The 27,263-nt window shown below is 35.8% G+C and overlaps 1 protein-coding gene across 1 annotated transcript in view; it reads left to right on the top strand.

Moving 5' to 3' along the window:
- The window catches only part of LOC121295042 (protein kinase C-binding protein NELL1-like), a 130,679-nt gene that overhangs the window by 76,697 nt on the left and 26,719 nt on the right, over window positions 1–27,263 (top strand). The window contains exons 13-14 of the mRNA XM_041219333.1: window positions 3,927–4,052; window positions 15,173–15,295. Of these exons, the coding sequence (XP_041075267.1) occupies window positions 3,927–4,052; window positions 15,173–15,295 (249 nt within the window). The remainder of the gene's footprint in view (window positions 1–3,926; window positions 4,053–15,172; window positions 15,296–27,263) is intronic.

The following is a 27,263-nucleotide window of genomic DNA, read 5'->3' as shown; positions in this document are numbered from 1 at the left end:
CTATTCACATGCAATTCTTATATGATGGTAAGATACATATACGCATTTCAGATTGGCTAGGGCACTACTTGTACTTCATGTATTGTTACACTGTATTCATAAAACAGCTTTTGATGAAAACAAACAAACAGTTATGCTATTAAAAGGTTAGTTACAATCAAAGAGACGATGTTGGTTGGTGGCTAGCCAAAAGTGCATTAGATTCAACAGGTCCTTATAACAGTAACAGCAATATTTGTATTTTTGTAGAAGGCTTTTCAATGCAAGGAAGAGTCACCGATGGTTGGCCACTTGCTGCAGAGGACGAAATTAATCGTATTGATCAAGTAGATGTGAAGGAAAGCAACATGCCTCTTTGCTTCATTCTGCCCAGTCTGTTCTATGCTTCTTGCTGCCACTTCAGAGGTATTGCCAAAGCAGAACATATGCAGTCAATTTTCTTTCAAACATGTTGCCATAACATTTCTAGATTCCTAAACTTCCACGTTATTGAGCTATTTGCTATAACCTACTTGCTAAGCAGTTGACCGGATTAGTGAAAGTTATAAAAGGTCGGCTTGCTCTAACTGTGTGTTTCATTAGACACACAGATACCAGTCACAGCAAAAAGTTTGGATATCGTTTGCAAGAAAGTAACAGTGGTCCTTAAAGGCACGCTTGATCTGCAATACTGATTTACACGTGAGTAACACAAATAAAAAACACAGTTTAACAACATATTCAGTATGTCTTCCAAACCCAAAATGAAGTATTAGGTATTTCTCTGCTTAATGAAACAACTGGGTGTTCCCTTATAAAAGCTTACCACAATAAAACCGTAGCTAAGTATAATAGAGCACAGTAAAAGCATTGTAAAGGATAGGAAGCATTGTAAAGCCAAGAGAGGTATGGTAAATGCATAGTATAACCATGGGAAAAGTGCACATTTACAGTGTAAATTTATCATGGTAAACTAACGTACAGTACCAACTTAGTGTTGGTCAGTGTGACCCAGGATTTTGGGAGCATAGCTTGGATTACCTTTTGTGCAGTTTGTACATTACGCCGAAATATATTCGTCCTATAGCATTTCTCTCTTAATTGATTTATTATTACCTAAATAAAGGGGTCAAGAGGGTCTTTAAAGCTTGTAATGCCTATATAGTTTTAGTAGAATTCAAGCATTGTGAAATGACATTTCTTAACTATCATCTGAAATCCTAACCTCAATGTTATGGAAAATTCAAAAGGTCAGTTTCAGTAAAGTGTGCCCCTAAAGTAGAGTAGAAATGGGAACTGAACTGGAATGGATAAAAATAGCCTTGTCTGAAAGTGCTTCCTGCATCTGGAATATTTTTCTGTAATTGTTAAAAGTACAAAGGGCCTCTTCAATCTACATTAAAAAAATTAAGATGATTATTTGCATTTCTTTGTACTAGGGACAACATGTTCATTTCAGCCACTGTCTGCTCTTTTGAAATCAGCTTAATCTTGAATTCACAAATATAGAGCAGTAACTGGTGCATAATTATAGGCGTCTATCTGGACTTTAATAGAGACTGGATGTGTGTGAAGAATATCAGTTTAATTGTACTTACTGACACTATGTTACTAAATAATTTGCCAAGAGCAGCATGCATTTCTTTTTTCTAAATATCGGACACATGGAAATTTGACCTCTAGGGCAGTATCTAAATGCTTATTGAATGACCCGTGTTTCATGTACTGCATCTCCCACTGTTATTTTGAATATGTATTATTCACAGGTGCTTCCTGGCTTTTGTTCTGGGCATCCTATTTTGCGCTCCGTAGTGTAATAATAGTGTAATTTTTTTATAGCTCTGGTATGTATTATCTGTGAAATTTTATCTGTCTGAAGGTTGGTTTGTTCCATCTACAGCTACAGCCAAACATTTTGTTTCACCCTATATAATTAACAAATTTTGCTTCATAAAGTCAAATGAAACTGCTGAAAACCTTGACAAAAATTTAAAAATGTGACATTTCAGAATACTAACATGAAATACTGTACTACTGTTATGGCTTTAGGTAGACTTTTGTGATATCATTTTGGAGTTTCTTTGATTACACAATGTTAAATAAAATATCTAAATGATGTTGATATAGTTTTTTTTTTTTTTTTTTAAATTATGTCTCAGTCCCATCCAGTAAAGGCGCTCCGCCTGGAGTGCAGGATGTGGCCTATAGCTTGTAGAACGCAAGGCTATGCCACTGCCAACCGTGGACGAGAGTTCCCAGGGGGCGGTGCACAATTGGCCAAGCGCTACCTGGGTGTGGAGGGTTTACAACCCCTGTGGCTGGCTGGGCTCCTGCAAGCCTGCTTGTGTGCAATTCAAACCTGCGTGGTCCAACGATGCTGTAGTTCTGTGATGACTCCATGGTGGGCTTGCAGGGTGAAAAAAAAGCAGATTGGGCATAAAATCAGAAAAAAAGATGATATCTTAATCCTACAATTCGAGATGATACAAGCCTTTGGCCATAGCCGCACATGTACTTGAAACTGCATTGATTTTGCTGTGATTCTGTACAATAACTATCATAAAACACTTTGCTATTCCAGTAATGAATGAAGGATAGTTCGAAATCTGAAGCTTTCTAAACCGCAATACAGAAGGGCAGTAAGATGTTGTCATTTTCCCTGCATCTTTTGTTCTGTGTTTGAATGGGAAATACATGACTCTCTTCATGATATAGTTGCCTAGATGTATCATAATGAAACTGTGCAGGGCAAGATGAAACAGCTGCATGTTGAAAAATTGCGGCGTATGCAGTTAAACATTTTCAGATATGTAAAAAGGTCTATTATAGATTGAAATCTAAATTACTCTAAGGACACTCTCTTATAATAAATAACAGAGAATGAAACGAAATTATTACGTATGACACGTAATGTTTTACATATTTGAGAAACTAGAACTTAGTAAAACTTCCTCCAATCTATATATATATATATATATATATATATATATATATATATATATATATATATTTTACAGGTTGGCACGGATAGATAACATTTTAATTATCTTTTACTAACAGCTTGAAATTGCCTAAAAAAACAAAACATTCACTGAGTAACGGTTATATACACCATAACTGTAAATAATGTTGTTTAAAAAGAATCTGGTGATTTGAAATATAACAAACGCTACACTGTTAAGTCAGTCTGCAGTCAGTAGCTATCCAACAGCACTGGTTATAGTCTCGTGCATAGCTTTATTCATGGGTTTACAGCAACCCTGTCGAAACTGATGGGTTTCATTTGTTGTGTTTTTGTTGTATTGTTGTTATCTGTAGCAGAAAAACTACTAGAAAATTGATTTTGAGAAGTGAAAGCATGTTTAGCACGCAGGTGGTACAACAGACTAGATACACTTCTGTGATACTGGAATCCACTTTGACACTAGATACAAGTAACCCTCTTTCTATCCAATGAACCGTCAGAAAGTTTAAAAAAAATAAACATCCCTTTCACAAGTCCTTCAGTTTGAGTGCTTTGCTACATAATACGTTTCCATGACTAATATTTTATTCAGATGTTTTATGCATTAAATCCTGGCATGCACTAAAATGATGCCGCAGGAAATTAATTATGGTATGCTAAGAGGGACAAGACAGGGGTGTGATTAACGAGCGTTAAAAAAATTAAACTCCCCAAAAATTAACACGTTAATTGCAGATGTTAACTGATTAACTAACAACCATATATATATATATATATATATATATATATATATATATATATATATATATATATATAGAGAGAGAGAGAGAGAGACACACACACACACACACAGCCCACCAGTACTTCCCTCTACATCAATAAACATTTAATATTGAATAGCTATCTCAGTTGTTCAGGCCATTAATAATTGAAGTTGCAGTCAAATGGTGTTTTATTTACAGTGTTACTTTTGTTTCCCCAGATATTGATGAGTGTGCAACAGAGATGCATTATTGCCATGCTAACACTGTCTGTGTTAACCTCCCTGGATCTCACCACTGTGAGTGCATCCCAGGATATATAAGAGTGGATGACTTCTCCTGCTCAGGTAAGTGCAGAGACTTCTAAGTAGATTGCGATACAAAATAAGCTGTGCATTGCTGCTGAATAATGAACTTACCTGCACTGTGTTCATCCATTAGTGTTGAGACTAATTCAAATGCTACTTTTCAGGCTGGCTTAAGAAATTGAGCAGAGGTTTTGGAAAAATAGAGGAAACTATGTCGCTGTCTTGTCAAATGCATTTCCCAATAAAGTAGATCCAGCCTTGCAATATTAAGTTTGTTTTTGTACTTCTCAGTACATGTCTGTGGTCTTGCAGCAGCAACATCTTAATCATGTTAAATTATTTGCCTTGATTGTAGTTAGGTTCATGTTTTTCAGTGATTTGCAGAGCATGTACAGAATGGTAGCATGTTTCTAGATTTGGTTCATTAAACAATATGGTACTGTGCAATCTCTAATTATTCCCTGCGTGGGAACATATGCCAGTTTTTTCTGGTTATCCAGTTATGATAAAACTTCAGATAGGCATTCCCTAGCACGTTGTCAGAATATAGCTCTGGTGAACTAATTATGCATAATGTCTGACATTGATTGGGTATGCTAATGTACAATAGCTCTTGGGAATAGTTCGTCTGAATTTGATCAGACTTAGCATGGACATTTGACTAGACAAATGCTTTTTTTTTTTTTTTTTTTTTTTTATCACGGTACATATTCTGATCTGTATGCTGAACAAATCACTAATCTTATCAGGGTCCAGTCCCAAATGTTTCAGATTAGCAAGAGTCTGCTGCTCATATGAAGACTAAAAAAGATAGTTTGATGGTACTGAAAGAAAAGGATTTTTTTTCATCAGGATCTGCATCTTCAATAGGCACACTTACATTCAGTTATTTACTAGTGTTGCTTCAGACTTCAGCTTGTAGTTTAACTAAACTCTTGCAATCAAGAAGCATTTAAAACTCACACATGGCAATAGCACATTATTCTCACAGTAGTTCTGTACTCCAGGACTGTGTATATCCTTATTAGATGCTCTCACCTTCCTTTCTCTTGACTGTTTTTATTGCAAATTAGTTGTGGTTCCTCTGGATGGTTACACTTTATAAGGGTAGTCAAAGGTTAATTGCAGTTTACATTGGGTTTTATTTTAAAATGGTCTTTTCTGCTATATTTGATCTGTGGATTTGCTTTTAAAACCTGTGTAACGTAATTATCTTATGTTTACATGAATTTCCACTTCTGTTTAGATTCACGCTCCTGTAAAGGTCAGATCAGAAATACTTTTATTCTCCTAAAAAGAACTGTGATTACTGTGTCTACAAAGTGATATTAGGATAGAAGTTTACCTCAAAGCACATAGATCTTTAATATAAATTACTGTCGTTTTTGTAATCTTTAATATAAATTACTGTCGTTTTTGTGGATCTCATACTGTATTTTCCTGTAAGACATATTTTAATGTAAACATGTAAACATGTATTCATTTTTCTTTTAACAAACACCCGTTTTTAACGATCCTAACATCAAGAACCGATTTTTTTTCAACGAAAATTAGCCCTATTAGAATGATCACCTACAGGATCAACCCGGATACAACGATCTCAGTACTGACTGACACTGAACTTTCTCCAGTGTCAACTGTATTATTCACTCAGTGAAAACAAAGACCATGGTTGACTAATTCAAAGATAACGCTAATTCAAAGATGACCACGAATCATGCATGACGAATGCAATCGTTGCCTGTCAGTCACCTTCACGCAAAACTGCAACCAGGCAACGGGCGTGAGGAGCAATCTACGCTGGATAGTTTTATTTCAAGAGAAAGGTCATGTAATTACTGTATTCAGCATGTAAGTGTACATTCTTTCCTTTTTCATTTGTTTACTGTTTTCTTTTAAACATACCTGTAGCAGGGTGATTACCCTGCACAAGGGAAATTAGTGTTGGTGTGATGTGGAAACTGATTTGTGTGATTGAATGATTGTTTACAGATTGTTTGCCTGCCTCTCTTCTGTATGTGTCCCCTGTGCATTTCCATCGTTGGTAGCATTACATGGCCCATTCGTTTACTTTCTGTTTTGTGGTTAATAAATCCTGCGCGCCTGTGCCGGCGTTTCTCTGTCTTGCAGTGTGGTTACCCACATATGTGACATGATTGTTTTAATATTTATCAATGTGAAGGGCTCTTCATAAAGTACTATGTATTGATAAAATATTCTGATACAGAAAAATGCCAAACCCTATTACAGTGAACACCCTGATATAAAAAACCTTAATCTAGGTACCATGGGGGTTTGTTATAGTGAAGTTAGCATGCACATTATATATATATATATATATATATATATATATATATATATATATATATATATATATATATATATATATATATATACACACACACACATACACACACATACACACACACACACACACTCATAAATAGATGGTTCAGTGAGTCACAGGAAAATAAAGAGGCCCATCTGTTAGTTTTTATAATACAGGGATAACATTGTGATGCTAATATTAAAGAAAACGAGGTTCAGCTGTACAGTTTTGGTTTTTTAAAACGTAGTGTTTCAGTGCTGTACATAAGTTCTATGTTTCTCTGAGATACGAATATACCAGCTTTACATCTTTTTTTTAAATTTTTTTTATACGTATTCTCATTTTGTTGATCATTAATGAACTTTTCTGTACTGTGGGTGGTGTCGAGTGATTGAAAACGAGACATTTCGTGTTTGAATTGAAAGTCACAGGCTCGGAGTTGAATGGGCCAAATTTTCCTCTAGAGGAATTTTCACTTTTTGACGTCACTACTGTGGTATTATGCCTCAGGATGCAAATAGAGCCTTCATCCATGTGTGTATGTATGTATATAATATATATTGTGAATGAGCTGAGACTCACTCACGTTCGTAGCCCCTTTAAGTTATGTCCTTGTACACAGAAATGGCTTTTTAAGCGCAGACGCTCTATTTTTTAAAAACCAAAAATAAACAAAAACGAAAACAAAACCTAACCCTGTTCGGACTACTAACTAAACACAGGACAGGAACGTAAATAATAAACAGGACAGCTAACCTATTTACCTGTTAACAACACCAAACAAACAAAACAAAAACACACAGTTTTTAACTACACAAAAAGGCTTTTCCCTCTACTTTTTTTTCTATGGCTGTACATATGCGCACAATCAGGCTTCTTCACACACATCAGCCCAAAACAGACTGGCAGCACGCCATTTAAACCCAGCACCTGGTACTAATTTTCAGTAATTACCAGGTGCGGGTGAAAATTAACAAAACACCTTATAATAAACTTGCATTTGCACATTTTTTATTCAGCAGAGAGGAATTTAACCCTCTCCCTGCTCACTGTATATATATATATATATATATATATATATATATATATATATATATATATATATATATATATATTAGGCATATGTTTCTTAATAATAAAAAATTAAAATTTAACATGTGTTTTTCAACTTTTCTAATTCCTGAATGTCCGATTTTGGACGAAGTGAAGTCGAAAACTTTTTCGACTTCAGCTGTGAAAAAGCTGTTTGCTACTTTTCTTTTAAACAGGCACATGAAGAAGGGCTTTTGCCCGAAAAATCCTGAAAATAAAAATATTTTTAAACTTGTAACTTTTTGTACAATTTAAAGAAAAAAAAAACTTCTTTCATATGCCTTCAAATTTTGTGTGACGTATGTATATAATATTATATATATATATATATATATATATATATATATATATATATATATATATATATATTTCTTTTTTTTATATATATATATATATATATATATATATATATATATATATATATATATATATATATATATATATATGTCGGGGGTGTCGGTTTAAAAATAAATCCGCTATATATCGAAGGCCGCGATATAGCGAGAGACTCATACAAAAACAAATAGGCTAATAACAAATACTGTACAACCACTCCTTTGTTTTATCAGGGCGCCAGGGTCCAGTATAAATCCTCTATGCAACCTGCTTTTTCTCATTTTTCATATAAAAAGCAGCGCACCGTTTTAATTTGTACAGTGGAATGTAACTGCTTCTTATCAACTCCAGTTTCCAAATAATTTCATGAGTCTTCCTCTCTTTTCTCAAATGCACAAACCTGCTGCATTGAAATAACCCATTCCCAACAACAACATAGGAGGCTTGTTGCTAGGGAGCTGACGTCACTGCCTTGTGGCTTTTGCTAGTGCATTGCTGCCACATGTGAACACCTCGTTGTCTAAAATAAAAACCAATTCAGCCAGTAGATATGTAATTTGCTCTGTGTTATTGTGCAATACGTGTGTCTATGGTAACTGTACGATATTATTGCTTTGTTTTTAATTGTTTTGTATGTTGTTGTTTGTGATGTGCAGTACGAAATAAAACGAACAGTAATTCTAAGTGCCTATGTATATTGCAGCTAAGGCATGCACAGTTAGACAGAAAAAATGGGGAACCAACTCCAGGACCGCGATGTATCTGAATCCGCAGTATAGCAAGGGGCCACATAACAAGGGGTGTGTGTCTCTGAGTGTGTGTGTGTGTATCTATCTATCTATCTATATAATATATATATATATATATATATATATATATATATATATATATATATATATATATATGCTCTCAGCCTTCCTACTCCAAGTTGCCAACACTGAGGTACTGAAAATAAGTAGATATGTAGAAAATAAATCAAACAACCTTGCATCACCAACTTCTGTCTTTCTTAGAGGAAAACACGAGGCCTGCAAAGTGATGGTAATTCAAACTAGGTTAGGTTTACTGGAATTGTTTTGCTAGCTCTGCATGATGTAAATATGCCTACATTGATCAGTTATTTAATAACACTGTAGATTTAGTGCTCCCATGGTGGTAGTCCCAGAATTTCATTGCCCATAACCTGCTGCCTCCTGCTTTCTGATATTAAGTGATTTTTTTTTTTTTCACCACAGCAATTTGAATGGCTAAAGTTCTCCTTCAATTTATGGTGTAAGTGCAATCCCCTTACCTGTGTTTTCCTTAATCTAGCCTATCTCAGAAAGGGAAATGTCTTGTAAACAACATTGACAGGTTTATTTCACTCTTAAAAGAAAGACAGCGTCTTAAAAGCTCACCAGTGACATTGACTTTAAAATGAGTCAGAAGGCAAGAACAGGCAAGTCTATGTGTCTCTGAGTGATTCCACTTAACTTTGCTAATCAAAAACCAGGCATCCTGCTGTGGCTGAAGAAAATTAGCTGTAAAGATGGTAAAGAAAATCAATCCTCCAAAAAAGAAAGGCTTTTATACCTGTCATAGGAAAGAGTTTCTTCTTTGAGGTTGTATCTTGCAAGAAACTCTGCACCTTCTCTGGATAATCAATTGCCTTTTTCACCGAGACTGGACCCTAGTTTTATTTTTATTTTTTTTATTTTTAATTATTATTATTATTATTAATTTGTACTTATTTAATTTTAAACTTGCCCTTGCAGATCCTTGACAGATATACTTACTAACAATGTGCTCCTATGAAGGTGTAGGAGTATTTAAATAAAGGTTCTGAGCTGGTGTTTTGAGACTTTCAGTGTGTGCTTATTTCTTTTACAATACCAGAAGTTAATAATAATCTTTAGTTGTATATAGCACCATTCATAGTGCTCAGGGTCACACAATGAATCAAAGGCTGAGCTGGGATTTGAACCAGGTACCTGCTGGCTATAAGCGTATTTCTTTAAACGCTGGACTACACTCCTATTATACAGCCAATCGAAAAAGTTAATACTTGTTCAATCATTCTGCAGACATGTGTCCTTGTTGAAACAGCAACAAAAATTTCAGCATAACAAACCCATTGTGTTTATGTGGAGTCCTTTTAGAAGTGAAAGCTGGATCATGAGTTTGGCCTCGCTGAGATGAGTTTACATCGATTCAGTAATCCTGGACCCAAATTTAGCACATTTAACAGTGGCAAGGTAAGGAAACTCTGCTTGTCTTGCGAATATTTTACTTAAAATCACAAGTGAGTGAAATCTAAAAGATTTAAAAAGAAAATCTAATAAATTAACAAGAAGTAACACAGGAAATCAACTGCAACTCTCTCTCTCGAGATATGTAACCATCGCAACCATTGCAAAATGAAGATGCATTATTTGGGCTTGACGAGGCATAGCCCCAGCACCTCTTCAGCTATAAAAGTAAAAAAAAAAATGTCATTAAATGTTTTGCTCTCAAATGCATTTTCTTACAATTTTCAACACAGTTTTATCCATTCTGCAAGTTCTTGCATATGCTAAACAGAGATAGTCTACTGCCAGGGACATTTAATTACTTTACCATTTACTTGCCATAAAGGTGACACTGGCTGCGAAAGAGTACTGTGACTCTATTGTTTTTCATACACACATGAAATAAGCTTACTTGATTTGAAAAACGTCTTGAACGATACAAGCAAATTCCTTCACTACTTGGTTTGATTGAATGAGTAGTACACAACAAGCTTCAATATGAAAGCTGAACATTAATTTCAATAAACAACAAGTTTTTAATGAAACCAAATATTGTAGCCTACTTCACTAAAGTGAAAACTGGCTTCTGTTAATTTTAAATACCGCTGCTTCTGATTATACTACTGCTTAATAACAGGAACATTCACAGCACTGATAATGTTAGATATAGCTAGACATTACTACAGCACGGACCATGGGTCAAACCAATGTTTTTGTAGGGGGTGTGTATTGTTGTTTTTTTTTTTTTTCAGTGTCAGCCTTCTGGAGTCATCTGAACGCCTTTCCACTTTTTATTTCATTTTAAACTGTTTAAACCATAACAAAACATAGAATAATAGTGCATATACACGGAGCAAAAAAAGTGCAAAATACATAGTTGTCTACCTAGAAACAGTGATTTGTCCTGAAATACTTCCTTCGAAATAATTAAGAGGAGTGTAACCAGCCTTAAGTGATTTCAGTGCAACATACTGATTCGCTCGTGGTGGTGAACTTGCGGGATTATTCACGCCCCAAATTTGAGGCAAAAGCACTTGCGAGAGAACAACTCACAAACCAATTGTTTTTCCAACGCATCATATATTTAGAAAAAGAACTTGCAGGGAAAAAAAAAAATCTCTACAACTCCCCTTGTGACACACGCAAGGCGTTTGAATATTTGGCCCAACTTTTTTTTTGTACTTCAAAGTCTTCGAAAGGCTGCTCAATACAGATTATGAATATTTCAACTGACTGCAGTCCCTCCGGCTAATTGTGGCCCAAAACTGGTTGCAGGTGGCTTTCTAGAATATTAATACATTTTGGATTTTTGCTTTTTAGAAATACAGTGTACAAAAGGTGCAGGGGGAAGTTCAGTAACAGCTACTGAATGAACACAAGCATGCTTAATTTAACCCTAATTTAGTTTTAGTGACTAAAAAATATAATGACTTCAATTTTATGAATTCAATTAGTTGTGGCGGTCTCAGTCCAGTCCACAACAGATTCTCAACATCCCAAAGCAATTCCAGTCAGGCACTGACCATTACCCAGTCAAGAGAAACAAGGGCAGTGGGAATGTGGATGAGAATGTTAAACTGATGGATTAGGACATTTAAATAAACGTTTTATAATAATATCTTCAGTAATATGAAAAGATATTATCCCTAAAAAAAACATTTGTATTGCCTGCCATTGGAACACCGATTACTTTAAAGGAAAAAGTATATCAGTTTACACATAATGTACAGTAAAAAGTACTGTGTGTGTGTGTGTGTGTTTTGTCTATATATATATATATATATATATATATATATATATATATATATATATATATATATATATATATTTTGTACTTATTTAATTTTAAACTTGCCCTTGCAGATCCTTGTCAGATAGACTTACTAAGTATGTGCTGCTATGAAGGTGTAGGAGTATTTAAATGAAAATTCTGAGCTGGTGTTTTGAGACTTTGTGTCATTGTGACTTTCATTGTGTGCTTATTTCTTTTACAATACCAGAGGTTAATACAGCCAACCGAAAACGTCAATACCTACTCAGTCATTCTGTAGACATGTGTCCTTGTTGAAAATTATTCAGCGTAACAAACCCGTTGTGTTTGTATGGAGCCCTTTTAGAAGTGAAAGCTGGATCATGAGTTTGGCCTCACTGGGATATGGAACTTTTTTTTTTTTTACCCGTCATTTTGAGTTTGCATCGATTCAGTAATCCTGGACCCAAATTTAGCACATTTAACAGTAGCAAGGTAAGGATAAAGATGCAGGCTCAGACAACATATTCTTTCTAATCTTGTGATTGTATGCACAATGCTGAGATTACTTCATGCCTTAAGAAACTATAAAAGGCTTGTCAGTGACTATTATATTTACTATTATTTTTTGCTGTTTGATGTCAACATAGGTCTCTTTCTAATGAGACACAATTTAAAAATATATAATTTTAGGATTTAGAAGACAGGTAAAGAGGGAGTAAAAAATAAATAATGCTCAGAAAATATTCATGATAAAAAAACCAAAAGGCTATTCACAATGCTACACAAAAAATAACGTTTTGACTGGCTCATGGTTTTTTGCTAACCATTACACGCAATACTTTACCAGATTTAAACATTTTATGAAAAATTCCCCAAAAATGTTACTGTTAACCAAAATTTGAAATCTTTCCTCATGAAAGTTCACAACATACCGTTCTTTCACTTGCTTACATTGTGCCGCAGAAAACTTTTTTTAAAACCGCCAGAACCACAACTAGTTTCACAGATAAAAAAATCTTGTCACCTGAAATCTTGAGTTATAGTAGCCTGTGGAAGGTAGATTTGCTAATGCTTGCTTTAAAATGATGAATATAATTGAATGTAATTAAATTTAATTTTATGTAAATGTGTTACTTGTTTCTGTTGCTTTGTTTATTCCGCTGGCTGATATAATAATTACTCTTTTGTACACTATAGCAGACTGAAACTCTAGGTAGTTTCATGTCTTGAATGGGTCTTATTTGTAAAATATAAATAATATATCAATATATTATATATATATTATATATATATATATATATTTGTGATACTATATATCATAAAATTTTACATAGTACGTGAAATTTTTGTAATTAATACCACTATTTTTTTTTATTTTATTTTTTTAATCATTACAATCCAGTGTATCCAATTGAGTGTAGTCTTCAAATACAATTAGAAAGCTTGTTTGTGTCTTATGCATAAAATTACAGTAGTTGAATATTGCCTTAAATCATATAGTGCATGAACATGTAATTTGATAACTTTTTTTGTCAGTGGAATAGGAAAGAGTAGATGGCTTTACCTGGCCGGTAAATTGACACCTTATTTAGTAAAAACCTCTTATTTTGTGAATGACATTGACGAGCAATTAGACAAGGTACAGGAAAATAAATCTATCAGTATAATGAGAGACTGGACAGAAATAGCCTTCATGGACTAAAATGACCCTCACAACTCACATCTCTGACAAGCTTGGTCTTCTTCCAGAAGGGCCTATTAGGCAGCTGGTTGCAAAAAGTTGCATCAAACATCCTGACATTTAAATGCGGAACAAATAATTATAGACTGTCAATCGGTTTGAAATAATAATAAATTGAAAGCGTGAGGTCGTATAAGGATCATTGGATCAGGAAGTTGATACAGTTTCCTGGCACAGCCCTGCTCAGTCCTGGTCAAAGACCTGCAAGCGTTAGCGCTTTCAGACAGAAGAAGTGTGATTTGACTGTCTTAAGGAAAGAATGTCCCAAACACTGCCTCACATCTATTGCAGTAATTGGGATGCATGCTTAATTTTTATCAGGAGAGAAGTCTTTCTAATTGGGCGAAGATTATAGTTCCAGAATACAAAAATTATAGCACTGTCTAATTTGGCCGTTGAATTTTTGTTTTGTAATGTATGCAGACTCGTTTTTGATGTGAAGTAGTAAAGAGGTCACCTTGCATGCACTGCACCCTTCTAATTAGTTACCTCTGTAGACTGCATTAACAAAGGAGGCAAAGCGGCACCAAAAGCATGCTTCTATGGTGAATCCTGAATAAGAGGGGACTGGAAGGCTTTGTACTGGATTACAGGTGTTTTAAAGTAAGAATAAAATACGGTTGTCATTTTATTGTTTGTAAACTGGGTTTTATTGGATCTCTTTTAGACCAGTACAACGGAGGTGTTAGTACTGGATTCATATTCGTATAGTATGAATGTTCGTATGCAGTATTTATGACAGTAGAAAAAGTAAAACCAAAAGCATTTTATCAGATATTGCTATGAACGTTGAAAACAATCCCTATTGTTTATTTTTCCCACCTCTGTTAATACCAGGTGGTGATCTTGCATGAAGCCATATGACTTTTTCTAATGTCAGTCACCACTGTGCACTGTGCGTTGAAGTAAAGGGCCAAGGTTCTCTTTATCTATCTTGGATTTAGTCTGTTCTGGGCTGTGTTTACATGGGGATTGTGGCAGGGCTGAAGCCATGCACATGTATATAGTGCGTTTGTTTCTTTTTAAGTAAATTTTGGTCAAATTTAAGTTTGGGCAAGATATGGAAGGGTTGGTATTAGCATCCCCTTTCTGACAAGACAACAGAAGAGTTGCTGGAAAGCCAGCTTTTTGTTCTCAACAAGCTGGAGGTGAATCGGCTGGGAATCCTCAAGGCAATCAACCAACCGACCAGCTCCTCATCACTGTGTGTATAATGGGATCATTGGAACCAGGATCGCAGTGTATGTAAACTGGGATCCTAGTGTTTAGCATAAGGGGGTTTTAATACCACAGAAATATATTTGAATGTGTGTTAGGGAGAATGTTCCTGGAGCAGGACCTTCCTTATAGTGGATGCAGGGCTTGACCACTCTTCGTCAACTTTTCTGGCTTTGTTTTGTAACAGTGTTTTGTTTTGCCTTTCTGTGCTACACTTGCTATATGACTGCCTGTGCTGTACCATTATTGGTACTGCCATGTGGGTTATTTTAATTCAGGTCAGGGGTGTTCAATATTACTACTGTTCATAGATGATTGATATGGGGCTGTGTGTTATTTATGAACTTTATGTATTTACATTCTTATTAAACTTGAAGATCAGCAGTTTAGACCAATCACCTTTTACTACTTCTTCCCTCACAGAACATGATGAATGTGGAAGCGGACGGCACAACTGTGATGAAAATGCAATCTGCACCAATACCATCAGAGGACACAGCTGCACCTGCAAGCCAGGATACGTGGGAAATGGAACCATCTGCCTAGGTAGGTGTGCTACTTGAAGAACCTTATTGAAAATCTTCACTGCAAGCCAATTAAACCATTTTGTAAAACAGTGTTGAATAACTGGGAACATTTAATAGAGACACAAGTTCAGATTAGTTGCAGGTGTATATTGGGTCTTCTGAGAGAGCTGTGCATTGTGAAAAGTGCCTGTCTCACAATTTGCAGGTTGAATAAACTAAACTAGCACAGATTTTAGAAGGCTACAAAGTATGTTAAATTAAATGTAACTTATGTTTTATTTTTTTTTAAGCCCTGTTACTTTTTGCATATGTTTTGCATTGTATTAAGGCATCAGGCAGATACATTAATAATGATAATAATAATGTGCACTAATATTGGTTTTGATTAATCAGTACATTAATGTGTGTTATATGGAAAAGTATTACAAATGCATTTGGAATATTTAGTCAAGTGCGTCCATTTGTATTAATTTTTGGTAGTGGAAGTATTCAGTTTAGTGCATTTAGTTTTTCAATAAAAAGCAAAAATAGGTTTGAATATTAATTATTAATAGTTTTAAAGTTAATTTTCTAAGCAGTTTGTTAATTAGTTACAGCAGAAATAGATGAATTGAAAATCCAGTAGTTTTGTTTTTTCTTAAGAATGAATCTTATGGGTTTTGAAAAGTAAAATATGACCACCAATGTGAGTTGAGGGGTATGAATAAGTGACCTGGACCACTTGCTATATGCAGACTGGTATACATAAAGTGAGATGTCAGTCTGTGCAATCACCAAATAATTTAGCAGTGCCTCCTTTCTCCAGTTTTATACATACGTATATATTCTCATATTTCTGGAGTCTATGGCCACCACCCCTATATTGAGAATAAAACCACTCAGAGGTAGTCAGACAGTGCCTAAAGCCCAATGGGACTGATAGAAAAGGAGAATTACCCACAAATAGCCATGCTGTATATTCACATTAATCTTCTGAACCCAGGCACTAGGGAGATAATTAATACTGTATGTTGAAGGGTAACACAACTGCCCTGTAAATCAAACAGAATGGAGTAACTCTGAGCTGTGTTCTGAAGTATTTCTTAGCTATTTAAAATAATCAGGAGATTTAGTCTTGAGAACTTGCGTCTCCGCCCCCACCCCCCACCACCCACACCCCCCACCTATTTATGTTGTTATCCCCTGCAGCATCCAGAACATGGCTAATTTATGTTTAATACCTTCCAAATTGGTGGCAGGATCCATATTGATGAGCCTGTTGGTTTAAAAGCATAGAGGTAGTCATATGGTAAATGTGAGAATCCTATTATTGGTGTCTTGCATTTTAGCTTCATGAGTCATGCATAAAATATAAATCTATCAAAATAAAAAACAGAATCAATGTTTCCAGTTATATTGCAGCCAGCATGTTCCTGGCTTCTAGGAAGTAATTAAATCCATTGTTATTTTGCCTGCAGAAAAAAAAAAAACATGTTGTGGAAAGATTTATTTAAATTAGATTGCAGAGGAGGAATTTGACTTCTTTGACTTGTTATTTTTTACCACAAACAAAACACCTTATTTTTCATGATGCATTTACATTACATTCCTAGAATTAATATTCTTCATCAATCCTGAACTAATGCTGTAGCTGTGCTCTGGTAATTGCTGTGCTATGGTTTTAATTTAAGAGGTTGGTCAGAATGCAGTCAAGTAATATTCTTCTCATTTCGTTTGTCAGTTTTCAACTTTTGAGTTCTCTATCAGTTGCGATATTAACTCAGAAATTCTACAGCCTTGGCTGATTCGTTAAGGATTTGCAAGCCATTGTGATAAGGAAATGATCTTGTCAATACCATCCAACCAACTGGAGGGGAGTTGTAGGGAGCTAAAACTTAAATTAACTCTGGATTAATATAAAGTCAAATAAGAGTCACTGTTAGGTGAGATGGTGACGCTTGTTGAGAAATAGGGTTGGCGTATATCAATCACTCTTTCCTCTTTCCAATTTAGGCAGTTTGCTTTTGATCCAGTGAGGACGATAAGGCAATTACATAAACATGTTCTGAGCTACAAGCAACGAACCAGCAAAGGGAGTTCGATTAAAACATGGAAGTAGATTATAGATTAGTGCGGTCACTATGATTAACTTGAACACTACATCCCTCTGTCAGGGAGACAATAAGAGGGTCCATCTTTATAATGGTCTATTTCAGTATGGGGTTTTGTTTAAAGAAAAATGTATAGGCTGATGCAGTGGCTTAGGATAGTGGCTCAATACCACAGAAAAAACAGCCGAATGTCTTCTGCACTTCCTCTGAGTTCTGAAATAATTCATGTTAATTCATGTGCATTTAATTACATGTTAGCAGTCATTTTTTAAAAGTGGTACCGATAAGTGAGCTACAAAGTGATTCTAAACAATAAAAAGCAAACATTACTTAAGATAACTGGTATTTCAGACCTGTATTCGGACCAGGTCTTCAAACCATTTTTACTTGGTTCCTTCCAATATACTAGTAATAAACAATACTGTGTCAATAGATGTAAGATAAAGGTAGAGCTTGCTTTTTAGTGTGTATGTGTTTTACAAGCATTGCATAAACTCTGGGATCAGTGCAACATTCCTTGTTTCGGCACAGAGTTTATATTTAATAGGACTTCATTGCCTCAAACCTTCCAAGGAAGAACACAAGAGTTTAGTGGATTCCTTTGGCAACAATTTGTAGGTTGTTGAGGTGATGGGTGATGGAAGTCTGAAAGCTGTGGCCATATGTGGATGGATTCTGTCACTCTGCTATGCACTTTGCCAGAGGGTAACAAAAAATCAATATCATGCAGTACAGCTATCAGCGTGTGGCTGGATCACTTCTGAAGGGCTGGAAAGCAGAGGCTACTAAATAGAGCCTTATTGCATGATATCCCAGGCAAGAGGAAATAGTTTAAAATGTTGAAATTCTCAGTTAAATCTTTCTGGATAACAAAATGCAATAAAAAATGAACCCTATATACCTTTCTGATTACCAGCATTACAACTACTGCATCTGCTCTCTGGTACCCGTTGTGGTTGTGGATTGCACACTGGTTGATTTACTTCAGTTGTTTTCTGATGTGCAAATCACTGTCAGGCAGCTGTGCAATATTATTTTCATAAAACAATTTCATAGCGTTAAATGAGATTGAGAATAAAGTGAATGGTAGTCAGGCGTTTTTAATGCATGTTGTCGATTGTGCATTCTTCAGACAAAGTGGGCAGGGTATTCAATTCTCTGCTGATGTGTAAGTAAGGACAGGACCATGATAGTATTTGGAACACAGGGTAGCTTGAAGAAAACTCTGATGTGATGATACCCAGAATACCAGTGCCCTGTCACTGCATCTTGGGATCAGGATATGGGGTAACTCTTGTAATAAACAGGTGGGGAATATTTTTTCTTTTTTAGAAGCTAATATGAAGTAGAGACCACCTTCTTCTTTGTTCAAGACTCAGTTATTTAAGTGCAGTCTGTCCCACCTATGTAGATAGTCCTTGTTGTAGAATGTGGTCCAATGTTCAAGGAAGGTGAAGCATTCCTGTATGCACCATGTTTTAGCCATATATTTTGATTATTTATTTCCAGCTGTCCGTATGCTCCTTTGCAAGATGCCGGCAATATCCCGGAAAATACCAGTTTTGATCTTGTCTTTTAATTTTCTTCCTAGCTCTCTGAATTTGTTTTGCAGGGATTTTGGTCTTTATCTTCCAATGTTGTTTGTACTGATGTGGACGACTTCTACCGGGTCATCTCCTGTTCATTGTGTCTGCGTTCTCAGTGATGTGTGTGACAAAGGCTCCTGGAAGGCAGCATACTGTTGTAGTAAGGGGGTCCAAACTGCAAACTGAACTTGCTGTGTTTCTCAATATGGAGTCCCCAACATTCATACAGTACCTCCCTTCTTTTTGCTGGCTGGCCACCACTGTTAATAGGGTCCTGGATGTTGTTACTTTCGTTCTCTTGATATTGGTTTTGATCATATAAATTTTGAAGTGGCTCAGATTTGTTGGATGTTTTGATTTATGATGGTGTTTGACGAAGTTTCCTATTTTCCCTGCTTCTACCTACCGGAACCCAGCTGTTTTAACACTTTTCTATCTCTGTGGTGGCTTTCAGTCTGTTAGGGGTGCAGACTTCCAAGAATTGTGGGTGTGCCAGCTCCTCAAGCTCCTGTTGCTATCTCATTTCCTGCAGCTCCATTTCTAGCATACTTATTCGTTTAAGCAAGTCCCGGATTGTGCGGCACTTTACACACACTTGGATTAGCTCTGCTGGGTTTTCTCGAATTTCCCACATCATGCAGGTGTCACAGACTACTGGCTTTGAAGGCCGTGTTATTATTATTATTATTTATTTTTATTTTTTTGCAAGTTTAAGTTTAGTTTCTGCAGCTGTCAATCTGCTTTCAAACGGCTTCTGACTGCTCTGCACTTTTCAAACCGTTCTCACACGATGTCGCTCCCGCGCTGTCCCTGGAAAATCTGCCTCACTTTGTTGTGTTCCGTTGTGCAGGTAGCTCCGCCCCTTCCCTTTGTCTCAGAACGTTGCTGAATTTGAATCAGTTTCAGTTTGTGATCAGAAAAAGACAAACAGCTGTTAGAATTTAATCTGCATTCATTTCCCAATTAATGTATTTTCTGATGAAAGCAATTCCAGGTTTAATTTCTCCTTACTGCGTCTAACTTCTCTGAGCTTTAAAAACTCATCCACTGATCTGGCCCGATGCAATTCCTGAACCTTTAGGTATATAAAATACATTCACCTAGCCATTAGCCAGCAATGTTAAAAGTCTGCCAGATTAATATGTCTTCATTGAAATGCATTTCAGGACATTCCAGACTCCCTCTAAATTTCTAAAAGGAAGGTGACAGTGTTGTCACCCAAGTTCAGCTCATCAGGTGCCTCCTGATTCAGACCAGCCCCTTGACATTTTTCATCTTTGGCCACAGCATGATGTATGATGCTGAAAATCGTTAATGCAGTAATGTTTCCGTTAAATCAAGATATTTGCCTGGAACCAAAAAATGTTTAAAGTTTAATAGTAATCATCAGCCCTGAGTGTTACCTTTATACATTTTCAGGGTTCATAGTCTTTAGTATTTTTTATCGTTTCTATATGCAATTGTCTCCTCTTGATTTGCCACACAGAAATGGGAAATTGCCATGGATGAGTGGATACAAAATAGCTTATTGTCCTAAAAAAGCAATACCATTCCTATCACAAATATGTCATCCTAAGCCAATTAAAATCCTGCAATAGTTACCAGGCTGGATCATTGGTTTTTGATGACCTGGATTTGATAAAATCTTTTTTTTCACTGACATCACAGTACCGAACTACAGTCATGTTATATTTTAACCCCCCCCCATTATAATGTTTTACTTGCCTTCTACAGTCAACTGCATCATTGGGTAGCCAGAATCATACACACATTAGTCACTTAAAACTCTGAACTACAGCAAAAACTAGTTTTGCCATACAGTGAGTACAACAAACATTGCTTATTTATGTATTAAAATACACAAAACAAAAAGGGTGTTTCGAATTTGTAAGCAGTCAACAGCCACCCTACCTAAAGCTAAACCTGTAGGTGATTATCGCTGACTGTATGCCTTTTAGTAAGCTTTAAATTATTTTGCATACTGTGGCTTTGCACTTTCACAGACATAAAGAGAGATACAAAGACTGTATGCCTTTTAGTAAGCTTTGAATTATTTTGCATACTGCGGCTTTGCACTTTCACAGACATAGAGAGAGATAAAAGATGTGGTTTTTAGGTCATGAGCTCTAAATTAGCAAAATAAAAGCAATGAGGGAGAAAACTCGACTGGAAAGACAAGGTTCTCTTTTCAGGTATGATAAGAGACTCTCAGATAGCAGTTTGACAGAGACAACATGATGCCTGGCTTCTATTCTGGAGAAAGCTGTTATAATCTCACCCCTGCTGTTGCTCACTTCATCAATTTCATCATGCTGCATTGGCAGAAATTAGCACATCACAACCTGCCATTTTCCTTGGCTGTGCAGGTATAAACTGCTGATTAATATCAGGCCTCCTAGGCAATAAAAATGTTCTATATATATAGATGGCTGCTACAGTGCACCCTAAAAGCAACATGCAAATCTTTCTTGTTTTGTGTACTGTATGTCTATAGACCATATTACCATGGCTATGCAAATGAGCCTTATACTTGCATACTTTGACTGTTGCCATAGTAACATTGTGGATTCTTCTGAGACTGTTCCATAGGCCTTAGACTGTACAGTATGCGACCTGTTAAGGTTAATTTAGTGATTACGTAGGTAAAAATAATAAAACAACGTATTACAAAAATTGAGAGTACCAGAAAAATCGAAACTGTGTCAATGGACATCGTACTGGAGGTGTAAATAGTGCAACGATGAAGGAAAGGTGAGCCATGTAGATGATGCCTGGAATTGAATGAAGAAAATGCAAGCTTTATTGTCAGGAGCCACCATTGCCAGACAGAGCAAAAGCTATTAAACAAACTACAGCACAAACTACAGCTCTGAACAGCTAATTCAGCCAAACCACAGACAGGTCTCTCATCTAGCCATAACCAGATTGCTAATACTGAGACTGTACACTTGATAAGTCTAATAAGTACACTTTTCAGGCAGCTTTCTCAGACCCCGGTGTGAATATGCAGACCAGTCAAGTCTACAGTCAAACTACACACACTGATGTCCTTGGAGGCTAGGGATCTGCTAATGTCTGTATTTGAGGAGCATTACATAAGGACCTGCTGTTTAAGTAAGCTCACATCCTGTGCATTATGTCTCAGAAGGAAACATTTTTCATTTATCACGTAGATATTGCCTTGCTGGTCACATGTCTCTTGATTGATTCCACCTAGTGTAGGTCCAATTGTGGAACAAGCCTTCTTTCACTCAAGATTCAGCCTCCTGAAGACTCACTATGTCAGATCCCCTGGAACACTTCTAGCACCATTTAATGTTTCCTGTGTTACACATCCCATTTGCAGTATTACAAAGATATTCCTGAAAGGAGAGAATCACACTCCACATCGGCCTAAGTTTGACTAACTATGACAGATTTGATCATGCCAATTACATCTCCTTCAGTGGAGAATAATATCTTCACCTTCATGTTAATGTCATAGGCACAGAAATAGTCCCACTGCCTCTAATTTATTCATAAGACAATGAGATCTTCAGTGGTTGAAATCCATTCAGAGACAAAAAAACATTATCTATTGTCTTATCACTCCGGTGACTAATTTGACAGACAAAGAGCCACTGGATTCTACTGTGATTTATAAAAGACAGTCAGCATCATTAATGGAAGGCACTCCAAGGCATAGAACATTTGCAAGAAAAGAACAAACTTAGCTGATGTTAAATGTAGTAGTGACATTGCATGTTAAGACAGCCATCTCTCTGGGTCTTTGTCTCGTTTCTGGTTGTTTCTGATTTTACACTTGAGGTTACCAGAAAGTGTTTCAAGTAGAATTTCTAAATGCAACCTGATTATTGTCATAATTATCTAGTTTGTATTTGATGGGGTATTTGATAGACACTTAACCTCCTTGTGCTCCATCTTCCGGGTGAGACATTGTTGTAAGTGACTCTACAGCTGATTCAAAGTTTACACACCCTAGTCTCTGTAAGTCATTGGATAAAGGCATCTGCTAAATAAACAAATAATAACAACAATGAAATAGAAAACAAAGTAAATAATAAACAGTATATTTCTGGTGTTTTTGCTCAATGATTGGTTCCCATCACATTTCATTAGAATACATATTAAGAGACCTGGAGAACACGTTACTAAACAAAGTATAACCATCCGCCTGTTTAAATATTCCTCCTAAACAAATCTGGCTGAGAAAACCAATTAAATGGTTTAAGTGGCAACTAATTGGATATTGCTTTAACAAACTAACAAATAATGGGAAGGCGTTCAGTGAGCAGACGTCTATCAGCTTTTCAATTCTAAAGCCCTGCTTTATTTTAATTATATTTCTCATTAATAAGTCTGGAATCCTAAGCATGTTTTGATTCAGTAGAGTACATTCAACTTTTTAAATTAGGTACCCAGTCTGTATAATGCTCTTACTAGTAATTATACATGTGTGTTAATTTATAATACGGTGTCCGATTTTGAGCCCAGCTAAACAGTTGAACTTATACAAGTGAATGGTTCAGAAAACAGGTTGCTGAAGATACACAATGGTCCCTGATACACAGTGAACAGATGACTTCGATTAAAAAAACAATATATTTTAAAATAAGCATACCTTCTCCGTATGGTAGAATTGGACATGGAAATTAGCCACAGGCCACAGTAAGGCCAGTAGAACATTCAAACAATTTTACACCTGATTGATTTCAAAATAAACTTTGCTTGCAAACTCAAACCAGAACTTGTATTAGAGTTTCAACAAGACAGCTAAGTATTGTTGTTACACTGTTTCATAATATTTAACATAACAAAATAAGATGTTACACAGAAAACACCTATTGCCTGCAATTTGAAAGGATGTTTTTTTAATATATAAAAATAACCAGCGCCACAACAGAAAATTAATGCAGACACATAAATATGACTACAGCTGTTTAAAAAAATAGATATAAAAAAATAAGAATTACATAATTGCTTTTATTGCATCAGGAAGGGTCAGAGGTTTTGCTTAGTAAGTTTACCTTATGCAATGTCAAGGGCAATCTAGTTAAAACTGATCCATAACCTAATAATTAAAAGCACACTCACTTCTCCTGGATCTATGATCATGTACACAGGAGCGTAAGATTAGCTGCCTCAGGCACTCCACCAGTCTATTAAAGAGCATCCTGTAGACTACAGCATATGGCTGTTAAATGAAAGGGTAACATGGATTAAACCAGGGTGAAATAGTTACATGTAAGAGGTATCTTTCCTTCTTTACCAGCCTGCATGCCCTCCGTTTCTTAAAATTGTTTTCCCTCCATTTCTGTCTGTCTTTCTTTCACATTCACTTTATTGTCTTTTTTTTTTTTTAACCCTTTTCCACACTTGGAATTAAATGATCCCAGCTCTGTTTTTTAGTTAGAAAAGAGAGCTGGTACTTTGTGTAGTTCAGAGAAGTAGAACATGAGAAATGGGTGAAACAATATTATAGGCTATTACTCACTGCTATAGAAAATATTGAAGGAAAGGAAAAACTGTTGAGAGGGGAAGCAGGGGAATCTAAATACTGGACTACCATGACAAAGGTCACTCTGGAATATATGATTAACACATCAATGGGGATATTCAACCCTACTGTACCGCAATGGCCAAAAGTGTTGCCTCACCCTATAGAATTAACATCCCGTTGAATGAAACCTGCATAATAATGTTAAGTTAGCATGCTGAATTATGTACCCTTTGTAGTTTTTCCATCTACTTAACAAAAAACTGACACATTGAAAAATGTGACATTTCGAAAATCTAAAATGAAATACTGTACTACTATTATGGCTTCCAGTAGACTTTTGCGATATCATTCTGTAATTTATTTGATTACATGAGGTTAAATAAAATATCATATATATATATATATATATATATATATATATATATATATATATATATATATATATATATATATAAAATTCTAGGTGATGCAAAACTTTTGGCCATAGCTGTAACTGTAACTGTAGTTACCTTTTCATCTCATGATCAATAAAAAGCTGGATCCTGTCATTTATCCTTATATAAAGGCTGTTTAAAACCAGCACCGTGCTTCCCAACATAGCTTAGTGAGGTACCACACAAATCCTAGTATCTGTGGTGCCAATGCCAAAGCCTGTGAGAGCGAAGGTGAATGCTTTAATCAAACAAACGATTGACAAATGTAGAAGGTTAGTTTTGAAAGCTCTTTCATTATAAAGTTGACTTGGGGGAGGGTTCAGCGACTGTTGAAGTGTTCAGTGTCAGGATAAGAGAGGTTATTGATTCTGTTATTGTTTACATGGCTAATCAAAAAAAAAAAGTCAGAATTCTCAGCTGAATTATTGTTTGTATTGCTTATAGTCAAAGAATGTAAGTTCCCCCCGGGAAGAATGGTGGTCAATGTTGTGCCTCCACCTGCCGGTCTTCAACGGTCATGTATATAGAATCATTTTTATTGTAGTTATTGTTGTTTGGGTAGCGCGGTGGTCTCGGTGCCTGGGTAATTATCTGTGAATGACCTATTGTAATGCATAACCACTTTATTCTTAGACCAAATGTATTACTAATTATGTTGATTTGTAATTGATGGGAAGAGCATGAAACCGTCTCATGGGTCTGCAGCGTCTTAATGTCCTGCACTATTCATGTTAAGATTTAAAATTCAGTGCAGATTTTTTAACTGAAACTGTATGCAGATTTTGAAGGAGCAGTGGCTATTCAATACCCAGTGCATTAATAATACATAGACATTACAACGTGATTTGGAATTATGAATATTCTGCGATATGAGTTTGATTCTTATGGGAAATGTCATGGTCACAGTAAGGTTCCTTACTGCTGTTGATGCAGCTCTGTGCAATAAATGTTCAATCTCTAGAGCTTTGGTCTTGGCTTCTTATTAGCTTTCATTTTGGTCAAGGTTAAGTAAGTTACATGGATCAATAGCTCTACTTCCCTAATTTCCCCATTCTTTCCCTAGCTACAGTACATCTTGTGGGTGAATGTAGAGCTAGGTTAGATAATGGAAGAAAAAGACAATTCTTTTTTCTCTGGCAGCTGGAACACCAGTTGCAGCTTGTTCGTGACAAGGGCCATCCCTTTCAGTTCCCTCGGGTCTCAGGCCTCACATTCCTCCAGGGTAACGCTCCTTCCAAGCCTGATTAATTCCATACTCTTTCTGAGTATTGCATTCCTATTTGCTCCCATTAGGTGTCCTCGCTGTAAATCAGACAACTGGTGTATGGCAATGAGAATTGCTGAATATGTGGTTGATCAAATGGCTTTTGAGTCTGGTTTGGGACAGTTGTTAACACTCATTCACTTTTGATGGAGGCTATAGATTTACTGATTTTAGAATTGGTTTACTGGGATACAAAGTAAAGATACATTTTTTCCAAAGCTATTTATCATTTAGAAATTGTCATTCTGCATTCTAAAAGAAAAAAAAAAATACCAATTCCAATCCTAACAAGAAAAACAAACAAAGTCCTTAAATTGATGGGCTGGGTTATTTCTGGTTTGGTAAATTTACTCTGGTGCATTTTAACTATCTGGAGTAGCTTTGAGAATCTAGATCTATGTCTCATTTACAGTCCCGGGATGACAAAGGCAGATTTATCTTAACTTCAAATGCTTAACATGATTTACCAAGCCTTACTGGTAAGTGGAAAATAAAGTTTTTTTTGTCTTGACAATCTACTTAATGGGAATGAAGTAAGCGTTCTAAGATTGTTCAGCAGAATCCAGGATCACATTCCCATCCACACTATTGCTCCTTTTCTTACATTCCACAAGATAATAAATTCCATAGACACAGATTTGGAACATGTAAAATGCCTGACAGTGGTTTTGCAACAACATTCAGTAATGCTTTATTTATAGTAACACTTCATTACCATAATGTGTTGGTAATGCACTGCAGCTTAAATGTAATTACTTGAATGTGAATGTTAAATTCATATTAAGCTATTATAAATGTATGAATTCACAATGCATTTTTTAAAATGAAATCCTACCTTCTGGGTATAACATCCTTCTCGATAATAGGTACATTATACATAAAAAGTAATCTTGATATGGAATTACAATGCACAAACATATAACATATGTAGGACTGTTTTTTTGCTTTCCCGACACTAAAATATACATGAAATTTCTAACAAAGTAACCAATTAAACACGCCTTGCTTACTCTTCATCGTTGCTTAATTTTTGCATTACCTCTCCTCTCCTGTCCCACACCCCCTCTTCAGGGATCGCATATCTTTGTAACAAAAGGGCAGCTCCAAACATGG

Source organism: Polyodon spathula, chromosome 19 (genome assembly GCF_017654505.1).
Source record: "Polyodon spathula isolate WHYD16114869_AA chromosome 19, ASM1765450v1, whole genome shotgun sequence".
Lineage (NCBI taxonomy): Eukaryota > Metazoa > Chordata > Actinopteri > Acipenseriformes > Polyodontidae > Polyodon > Polyodon spathula.
This window is presented reverse-complemented; position numbering and strand designations above follow the sequence as displayed.